General features: G+C 51.1%; 2 protein-coding genes across 3 annotated transcripts in view; both read left to right on the forward strand.

Moving 5' to 3' along the window:
- The window catches only part of LOC135826627 (mucin-17-like), a 36,798-nt gene extending 36,723 nt beyond the window's left edge, over positions 1 to 75 (forward strand). Inside the window, exon 26 of the mRNA XM_065339229.1 lies at positions 4 to 75. Coding sequence (XP_065195301.1) covers positions 4 to 75 — 72 coding nt within the window. The remainder of the gene's footprint in view (positions 1 to 3) is intronic.
- Positions 76 to 2,855: 2,780 nt separating this feature from the next.
- Positions 2,856 to 10,000, forward strand: part of LOC135826446 (uncharacterized) — a 22,145-nt gene continuing 15,000 nt past the window's right edge. Inside the window, exons 1-3 of one of the 2 annotated variants that reach the window (XM_065339057.1) lie at positions 2,856 to 3,230; positions 6,063 to 6,521; positions 8,194 to 8,520. In XM_065339057.1, coding sequence (XP_065195129.1) covers positions 3,158 to 3,230; positions 6,063 to 6,521; positions 8,194 to 8,520 — 859 coding nt within the window. In that variant the 5' untranslated portion in view covers positions 2,856 to 3,157. The remainder of the gene's footprint in view (positions 3,231 to 6,062; positions 6,522 to 8,193; positions 8,521 to 10,000) is intronic. The other variant, XM_065339056.1, reaches the window with a different exon arrangement.

Here is a 10,000-nt window from a genome sequence, read left to right on the forward strand (position 1 = left end):
CAGTCCCAGTGGCTCGAGCGCAGGAATCGGTGGACGCTGCACTTGAAGGACTGCAACCTCTTCTGGTCGGGCTGATCCAGGAGGTGTTGGCGAGGCAACTGATTCCAGGTGTCCAGCACTCCTTCAGGGAACGACCGGCGGACGTTGATATGGGGATACTCATGTATTTTGTTGTACTTAGGGCCACTTGCAACTTGCAAGTACGAAAAGGCACAATTTTCCGAACTTTGAGGCTCCATAAGTACAACAAATATATCCCCGGGTGCCAAAGCATAATATGAGGAATTTACGAGCATAATGCGAGAATCTATCAAAGCTAGCATAATTCCATGATTTCGCGAGCATAATCCGCCGGTGCCTACTTCTACAACACAAAAACGAAATTTTCTAAAAATCCAACCAACTCCTAGAGTAACGAGGGTCCGAACCTGGGTTTTCCCAATACGGTTCAAATGGTCGCAAGACCGGGACTCTGCCAACCGGGTTATGGTTGTAGTCAGGAGCACTACGCGTCCTCGCCTTGTAACATGCTGTCAAAATCCGAAAACATGTACAATGTAGGTCCGTTTCTTCTGGTATGTCTTAAAATGTTTCATGCATGTATTGTTTGGTACAATCATTTTCCTGATGTACATGTACATGTATATGTACAGTATGAATACTATGATACAAATTTTAATAGAGTGCTGCTTGCTCTGAGTGCATGGCAAAAGGAAGGTTTGTATGGTTCTGCCATTGCTTTTCTAGCCGAATCTGCCAAGTTTTCGAGCAGCCACTATCCGCCAAGGCCAAGGTCCCACCCAGGTCACCCTCATGGTGGCTCAGCTAGGCCTTGACAGATTATGCTAATATTTTCGTGAAATTATGCTTTTCGCATTGCTGAAAAAATTGCAGAATTATGCCAATTTTATGCTAAAAGTTATCATATTATGCCGCATTATGCTCACATACATGTATGCTGCTAATGTATGATGGTTTTGTGCAAAATAACAGGTGATTTTTTTTGCAGAGGGCGTTGTGCTGTAGTAGCAACAGTTCAACGGGGTCAACGCACCGTCCGACCTAGCTACGACCGTCACCCTGGTCACTGATTGTGTAGTGGACTGGACATGTTATCAAGGGAGTCGTAAACCTACGCCTTCCTGGTGCATCTACTTGTATTTGTACTTGTAGAACATGTACAATTGTATGGAATTTGATGCGAACAGGCGGATTATTCCAATTTTATGCGATTCGTATGCAATTTGCCTCGAATTATGCGATTATTCGATTTTGGTAGGAATTATGCGAAAAATTATGCTAGCATAATCTGTCAAGGCCTAGGCTCAGCCGACCCACGCTACTCTCACTTGTTGTACTAGTACTACTACTAGTACTACTACTAGTACTACTACTAGTACTACTACTAAGTACTAGTACTACTACTAGTACTACTACTACTAGTACTACTACTAGTACTACTACTAGTACTACTACTAGTAGTACTAGTGTCCATGGTGTCAGTAGCTGGCTCTTCAGACTTCAGAACAGTCATACTCATTGTACTACGACAGTACTAGGACTCAATACGGAGCATCAGCAAATCGAATATTCGAGTGAAATTCGAGAATCGTCACGAAAAGCACTCAATCAGTCGAAACTAGGGCTTTGTTCGACTGAAAAATGCCCGCAAACAGAAAATACTTTTCGAATACTTCTCGAATGCTCCGCGCGTGCTCTAGTACACGGCGCACTACGAGTACTCATTCTTGTGCATGTAGCTACTAGTTCTTACTAAAGTACTAGTCGTAGTTGTACATGTCAGTGCACAAGGCACAGTCGAACCGAACTTCTTGTCAATCTTGACGCTTTCCTCTCTCTCGAACTGTGAAAAGTTTTATCAAGTGTGCATTTTGTTTCATTTCAAGTATCCTGGAATCATGGCTTTGTCACCAACTACCAGCCCCGGTATGCCTCCTGCTCCCAGTACTGCAGTAGCCCTGCTGGCGTTGTCTCGGCATCTGCGTCTATGGTGAGTTCCCCGCAGGGAGAGGGCAACTCAAAGTGTGCCAAATATTTGAGGGTCGACCTTACCATGGATCTTGTAGGGCCCACCCTCAGCTATTCGTCCGCGGGTCTCCTGATATGCAAGGGATAGCGGAGGAGCTCGGCCGAGATCCGCCTTTTCAAGGGGTCTCCAAGAGAGATCCTATCGCCAATAGCCTGAATCGGATGAAGCATCCGCCGCTTCGCGTCATCCCCAAAGGCAATGAGAAACAACAGCAACTCCGTTCATTGCACATCTCAAAATCCCAGTCCTCAACTGCTCAAGCTAAAAAACTCGATTCGAAAATACTGGACTGCGCTACATGCTGAACCTCTTTTTCATTCGAATTTTCTCTCTGATTTTCTTTTTGCCATTCGAATAATCAAATCGAAAATTCGATTTGCTGATGCTCCGTAATGACCGAGAGTCAGATTCGAATCAGAGTGTGATTCTGATTCTAACTCTGATTCTGATTCTGATCTGACTCTGAATCAGAGTCAGATCAGAATCAGAATCAGAGTCAGAATCAGAATCACACTCTGATTCGAATCTGACTCTCGGTCATTACGGAGCATCAGCAAATCGAATTTTCGATTTGATTAGTCTGATGCTGCTTCTATCCCATCTCTGCCGCTACTGCACCGTTTTGTGCATGCGACTGCACACACAGTATTATAGTATGCAGTACTGCTCGGAGACTGAAAGCGTCAGTGAGAGTGTGAGAGGCAAGCCAGCTTTCCGAACAACGCGACACTTCAGATCAGAGAAGCACTTGCTTTCTGACGAACACTTCCGACCTTCCGAACAAAGCTGACCTCGCCGCTTGGTACTAGAACTACTAGTACTAGTAGTAGTAGAAGTAGATCTACCCGTAGCTGATCTATGCGCCGATGATGACACACGTCGACTGTCGTGGGCGACACAAAGCGGGGGTTGTCGACAGCCCATTGTCCCATACTAGGCGTTGGCGTTGGCCAGATCCTTGGTCAACATCGGGTACAGATGTGGAAACCGTCGCATCGGATGCCGAGTGCTCATGGAATCTCACCCCCGGAACCTGACATGAGCTGAGGCAGTTTGAAGTGTTGGTGAAACTCTGGAGTAGGGCTTGAGCAGAATCCCCGCGCTGCAATGGAGGTGGTGTTCGCGAATGTCGCTCTCAAATTCCTATTTCTAGGTTTGCTGTCGTCGACATGTCGTGGAGGTAAGTCCAACGCGGCCAAAGGGTGCCATCGAGCTGTTGTTCGAATGCTGTAAGCATGGTAAAACCCGTGGCGCTTGCTATCGCCTGCCCACTACTTTCTTTTGGCGTGGTTCTACAATATTATCGGCGACCGGAACGCGGAGTTGATGGAAGATGCCGGTTCACGGCGGTTGACGGCTGTGCGATGCATGCCGAAGTCCGAGCCACGTGCGCAAGCACGTGTAGAGTGTAGAGTTACCATTATCGGCGCATCGGTCACCGCGCATGCATGAGAAGTCACGATGGTAAAACAACGACGTGCATCAAGCATTTTTAGTCCGGTTGTTGTCGCCGAATATCGGACACTTTCTAGCGTTTGCAAACCTAGGGTAGGACGGCAGTGGGCTGTTTGTCTGCTTGTTGACATGATAGACACGGAAAGGGCCGTGTTCAAGCTCGCACAGTAAAGCTCCCCAGCCATCCGGGCAGGTTGGGACGGAGCACTGACCATAACTAGAAAGTGCCCATAACTCAGAACTAATAAATTATAACTTACACACTAGCATACAGTGGAACCTGTCTAAGAGGACCGCTCATGGGACCTTCAAAGCGTGGTCTCTGTTACCAGGTGGTCTCCTTACACAGGGTCAATTGACTGGAAATAGCATCCCTTGGTCCTGGTTGCAGTGGTCTTCCAGGACAGGTGGTCGCCTTATCCGAGTGGTCGCCTTGACAGGTTTTACTGTACATACTGCACGCATGTAAAGATTCTTATGCCAATCAGTACGACTGTTTTTGTGCTGTTTGTTTGGTCAAAAGCCATGCATTGTTGTGACTGTACCTGGGTCAGAAAGGTGCCCAGTAGACGGTACATGCCCATATCAGGAACGTCCGGATCTGGGGAGTTTTTTTCTGTACATGTACCATGCTTTTTCTAATAATTGTTCGTGAACTCCAAACCAGCCATTTACACATTAATTTTAGGAAACTTTTACTTCTCAACTCGAAACTCCAAAAACGGTCTCTTCACTGCGATTCGAATCCAAATTTAATTCGCTGATGATGGGCCAGGCCCGAAAATGCGGTGTAATCTAAATTTGAATTTGAATCGCAGTAAGGATACCGTCTGGAGTTTGGAGTTGAGAAGTGAAATTTCCTAAATGTGTACCATGCTGCTCCATGAAATCCAATGGCGCGAGTCGATGTAACGCTGGGTGCTGCCAATGCAGCCCCAGACCTGTGAACACTGGGTTTTTTTTGCACTGGTTCAGGGAGCAGACGTGATTCACGCAGCGGAATTTCATTGAGCAGCACGGTGGCAGCACTATAGCAGCACGGTAGCAGCACTGTAGCAGTACTCTAGCAGTACTGTGGCAGCACTGTAGCAGCACTGTAGCAGCACTGTGGCAGCGCGGTAGCAGCACTGTAGCAGCACGGTAGCAGCACTGTAGCAGTACTGTGGCAGTACTGTGGCAGCACTGTGGCAGCACTGTAGCAGCACGGTAGCAGCACTGTAGCAGCACTGTAGCAGCACTGTAGCAGCACTGTAGCAGCACGGTAGCAGCACTGTGGCAGCACTGTAGCAGCACTGTGGCAGCACTGTGGCAGCACTGTAGCAGCACTGTGGCAGCACTGTGGCAGCACTGTATCAGCACTGTAGCAGCACGGTAGCAGCACGGTAGCAGCACGGTAGCAGCACGGTAGCAGCACTGTAGCAGCACTGTAGCAGCACTTTAGCAGCACTGTAGCAGCACGGTAGCAGCACTGTAGCAGCACTGTAGCAGCACTGTAGCAGCACTGTAGCAGCACTGTAGCAGCACGGTAGCAGCACTGTGGCAGCACGGTAGCAGCACTGTGGCAGCACTGTAGCAGCACTGTAGCAGCACTGTAGCAGCACGGTAGCAGTACTGTAGCAGCACTGTAGCAGTACTGTAGCAGCACGGTAGCAGTACTGTAGCAGCACGGTAGCAGCACTGTAGCAGCACTGTGGCAGCACGGTAGCAGCACGGTAGCAGCACTGTAGCAGCACTGTAGCAGCACTGTAGCAGCACTGTAGCAGCACTGTAGCAGCACTGTAGCAGCACGGTAGCAGTACTGTAGCAGCACGGTAGCAGCACTGTAGCAGCACTGTAGCAGCACGGTAGCAGCACGGTAGCAGCACTGTAGCAGCACTGTAGCAGCACTGTAGCAGCACTGTAGCAGCACTGTAGCAGCACTGTAGCAGCACTGTAGCAGCACGGTAGCAGCACGGTAGCAGCACTGTAGCAGCACGGTAGCAGCACTGTAGCAGCACGGTAGCAGCACTATAGCAGCACTGTAGCAGCACTGTAGCAGGACTGTAGCTTCACAACAGACTCTCCAAAGCAGTCCCTGGGCTACACCCTGCAATCACTGAAAAAAAATATATAATTTGATAGTGATGCAGGGTTCTAGCCAAAGGGGGTAGGGGGCGCAGCCCCCACTCTGTTAGCGCGTCCCTGTGAAAAAGTGCCGCCCCGTACTCATTTTCCGATTTTCGTGCTTTTCAATAAAAATGCGGTCGAAAGTCACTATTAAATGGTTCATAAAGGCACATTTCTCTGGGGTGAAGTCGGAGATTTGCCCCAAACGTTGCAGTTAACGTGGCAAGACAATATTGGAAAGTGGAAAAATGGGATACAGGGTAACTGTTTTCCATGCCCGTACTATTTTGACCTGGCTAGAACCGTGGTGACGTGACGATAAAATGGATGGCTACAGTGAAGTGTGCGCATATTGTGAAAAGAACTGTAGCTGCGTAGCGTTCTTGATTGTGTGGGTCAGTCTCTTGCTTTGTACTTTGCCTTGCTGCTGCTGCTGCTGCTGCTGCTGCAGTGGCTACGTATAGGCAATGCCCGACGTCACCGCTGGACGGTGTGGAGATGGGCGTTGAGCTCGACGCGCCTCTAGACTGGTACCAGGCGCAGCGGCGTTGTCGTGACGACGGTGGTCACCTGGCAACGGTGAGCACCGGCGAAGATCTGGCGTGCGCATGCAACGCCCTGATGGGATCTAGCTGCACCGTGTCCAGCCGCGTTCACGTGGGCATGAACAGCTTCGACAAGCTCGGCACGTTTCGTTGGCCCGCCAGCGGTAATGCGTTGCAGCCGCACGCAGTCAACGCAACCGGCAGTAACCTTGTGCGGTGGATCACTGGCACGCCATCGTCGTCCGCAGACAGCCGCTGCGGCTTCTGGGAGTCTCTCGTAAGCGGCACGGGCATTGGCAACGGAGTATGCACGCAGCCTTTGCCGTACTTATGTCAGCGGAATAGACCTCGCACGCGGATTCGAGGTACGAATACACAGTTAGGGAGCATCTCATAAGTTCGCACTTATTTTGTAAACGTAACGCATTTCGAATAGACTTTACCCCCCTACCTCCCCCCTCTATTCGAAAGTCTTATCGCACATTATCCGTGTGGATCTAATACTGTACTGTGCATGTCCATGCCCATGCATGCCATGGTATGCACATGTACAAAATTAATGTACACTGTACATGGACATGAATGTCAAAGTGAATGGCATACAGACTACTTACCGTAGTCAGTAGTACCCCATCTACATAACTGTAGATATTGAGTACAAGTACAATGAATGACATGTACAGTACACGCACATAAACAGAGTTCCTCCACAACTAGTGTACTGACTCTGTAAAAGCTGGCCAGGTACACAGTTTGATCAGGCTGGTGTGACATTTGACACCTCTGAGTAGCCTGCATGCATGCAGTGTATGCAAGGTTTAGCTGACCTCCAAACACAGGTACAAAATATAGATGTACACCTAAACACACTCATTTGCTGAAGTATTACAGAACATGCACTGCATGCACATTATGTACACATGCAGAAAATGTGCGAACTGTCATTTTTCTATTCGAAAAGGGCGTTACCCCCCTACCCCCGTTTCGAAATGCGTTACGTTTAGGAAAAAAATGCGAACTAATGAGATGCTCCCTTACACGATAGGTAAACTATTATACGTTGAAGTAATTATTTTAACTCGGATACTGAGCATTAATAAAATTTAATGTTTAAAAAGAAGAGAAGAAACGTATGAGAACGAGTTATGCAGCAACTATCCATGACTGTAACAAGATGGTAAAGCTTCATTTCATATTCATTTGCATTGGCAGACGTTTGACGAGCCAGGAAATGTTGAATAAATACGAATACAAACACAAATAAACAGTCAGAAAGTGTGATAATAGGGCATAATATCACACAATGGGGCACAATGTTCTGTGCCCTATTATCGCACTGTCTGACTGTTTATCATCTTCTTACAGTCGTGGATAGTTGCTGCATAACTCGTTCTCATGTGTTTCTTCTCTTTTTTTTACATTTATTTATGTATTCCACGTTCCATAGCATGAAGTTGCCAATGAACCACGGCTGAAGAACTGTAAAATAGATATAGATACTTGTACATGTAGAAAGTAAAGAGGGAAAAAGGAAAATTACTTTCCCTTTGACTCTTGGCCTCGTTGTATTCAGTTTTAGGCTCAAGTCCCCTGTTTACGGTGCAGGCGCGTGCGCCGTATGGGTTCCTGGGTGCCCGGAACCCCCATTTTGTTCGCTCAAAATGCAGGATTTTGCTTCATTTTTGGAAATTTTCCCGGGGGAGGCCCCCCGGAACGCCCCCCCCCCCTTCAAGGGCACCGGGGCACGCGCCTGCGGTGCATAATATTTTGCATATTTAATCTGCTTAATCCCCTCTTATGTTATTACTATGGCTTAGAACCTTCTAAATTAGAAGGCTGCTCGAGTACGCATCCAAGACGTACTAGAGCTGACTGGCAGTTAGTTGTAGACCGTCAGTACCGCCGGTCAGTGTCGTGCAATGTTATGACATCAGCTAGTAACTGGTGGTATTCGTGGACAGTATAGCGTAACTTGTAGTTCCTTGGTTCTTTTCTTTGCTATAGATCAATTTATTTCTGTGTTCTCCGTTCCCGCAGGCGGGTTCGACGCAATCTTGCCTGCATGCAATGACCGCAGTTTCTACTATCGATCCCTCGGCCTGACCCGCAACGAATCGGCCGAGTTCTGCCAGGCGAACCGCGGCATGTTGGCCCGCAGCAGTGCTGCAAACGACGTCTGCATTCTGCGGCTGCTCAGAAGCCTTGGTAGACCGCAGCTGCCAATCTGGACGAGGCGGGGTTGCGACGTCAACACAGGCGCTGCCATTCTCACGGATGATTGTCTGATTAGGCCGGATGGCGATACAGGGACCACCCGCCACCCGGAGTTCGGGCAGAGCGAGCCTCGACCGTTCGTCTGCGAAAGTGAGAGCTCACGGTCAATTGTTATGTGTGCACTACCGCTGCAGGAACCAGCCTCACCCCCACCGCCCTCCCAACCTAGCGCGAACCTATTCTTTAGCCTCTATGAGAATATGACATAGTGGTAGCAGTGTATGTGTGTGTGTGGGGGGAGGGGGGGGGCCCGGGGGGGGGGGGTACTTACGAAAAACACTTCTGAGCTGTACCTTACTGTGTAACCCTGTCCCCTCTACCCTGTCCCCTCTACCCTGTCCCCTCTACCCTGTCCCCTCTACCCTGTCCCCTCTACCCTGTCCCCTCTACCCTGTCCCCTCTACCCTGTCCCCTCTACCCTGTCCCCTCTACCCTGTCCCCTCTACCCTGTCCCCTCTACCCTGTCCCCTCTACCCTGTCCCCTCTACCCTGTCCCCTCTACCCTGTCCCCTCTACCCTGTCCCCTCTACCCTGTCCCCTCTACCCTGTCCCCTCTACCCTGTCCCCTCTACCCTGTCCCCTCTACCCTGTCCCCTCTACCCTGTCCCCACTACCCTGTCCCCTCTACCCTGTCCCCTCTACCCTGTCCCCTCTACCCTGTCCCCTCTACCCTGTCCCCTCTACCCTGTCCCCTCTACCCTGTCCCCTCTACCCTGTCCCCTCTACCCTGTCCCCTCTACCCTGTCCCCTCTACCCTGTCCCCTCTACCCTGTCCCCTCTACCCTGTCCCCTCTACCCTGTCCCCTCTACCCTGTCCCCTCTACCCTGTCCCCTCTACCCTGTCCCCTCTACCCTGTCCCCTCTACCCTGTCCCCTCTACCCTGTCCCCTCTACCCTCTACCCTGTCCCCTCCACCCTGTCCCCTCCTGCCTGTCCCCTCCACCCTGTCCCCTCCACCCTGTCCCCTCCACCCTGTCCCCTCCACCCTGTCCCCTCCACCCTGTCCCCTCCACCCTGTCCCCTCCACCCTGTCCCCTCCACCCTGTCCCCTCCACCCTGTCCCCTCCACCCTGTCCCCTCCACCCTGTCCCCTCCACCCTGTCCCCTCCACCCTGTCCCCTCCACCCTGTCCCCTCCACCCTGTCCCCTCCACCCTGTCCCCTCCACCCTGTCCCCTCCACCCTGTCCCCTCCACCCTGTCCCCTCCACCCTGTCCCCTCCACCCTGTCCCCTCCACCCTGTCCCCTCCACCCTGTCCCCTCCACCCTGTCCCCTCCACCCTGTCCCCTCCACCCTGTCCCCTCCACCCTGTCCCCTCCACCCTGTCCCCTCCACCCTGTCCCCTCCACCCTGTCCCCTCCACCCTGTCCCCTCCACCCTGTCCCCTCCACCCTGTCCCCTCCACACTGTCCCCTCCACCCTGTCCCCTCCACCCTGTCCCCTCCACCCTGTCCCCTCCACCCTGTCCCCTCCACCCTGTCCCCTCCACCCTGTCCCCTCCACCCTGTCCCCTCCACCCTGTCCCCTCCACCCTGTCCCCTCCACCCTGTCCCCTCCACCCTGTCCCCTC

Source organism: Sycon ciliatum, chromosome 10 (assembly GCF_964019385.1).
Source record: "Sycon ciliatum chromosome 10, ocSycCili1.1, whole genome shotgun sequence".
NCBI classification, from domain to species: Eukaryota; Metazoa; Porifera; class Calcarea; order Leucosolenida; family Sycettidae; genus Sycon; species Sycon ciliatum.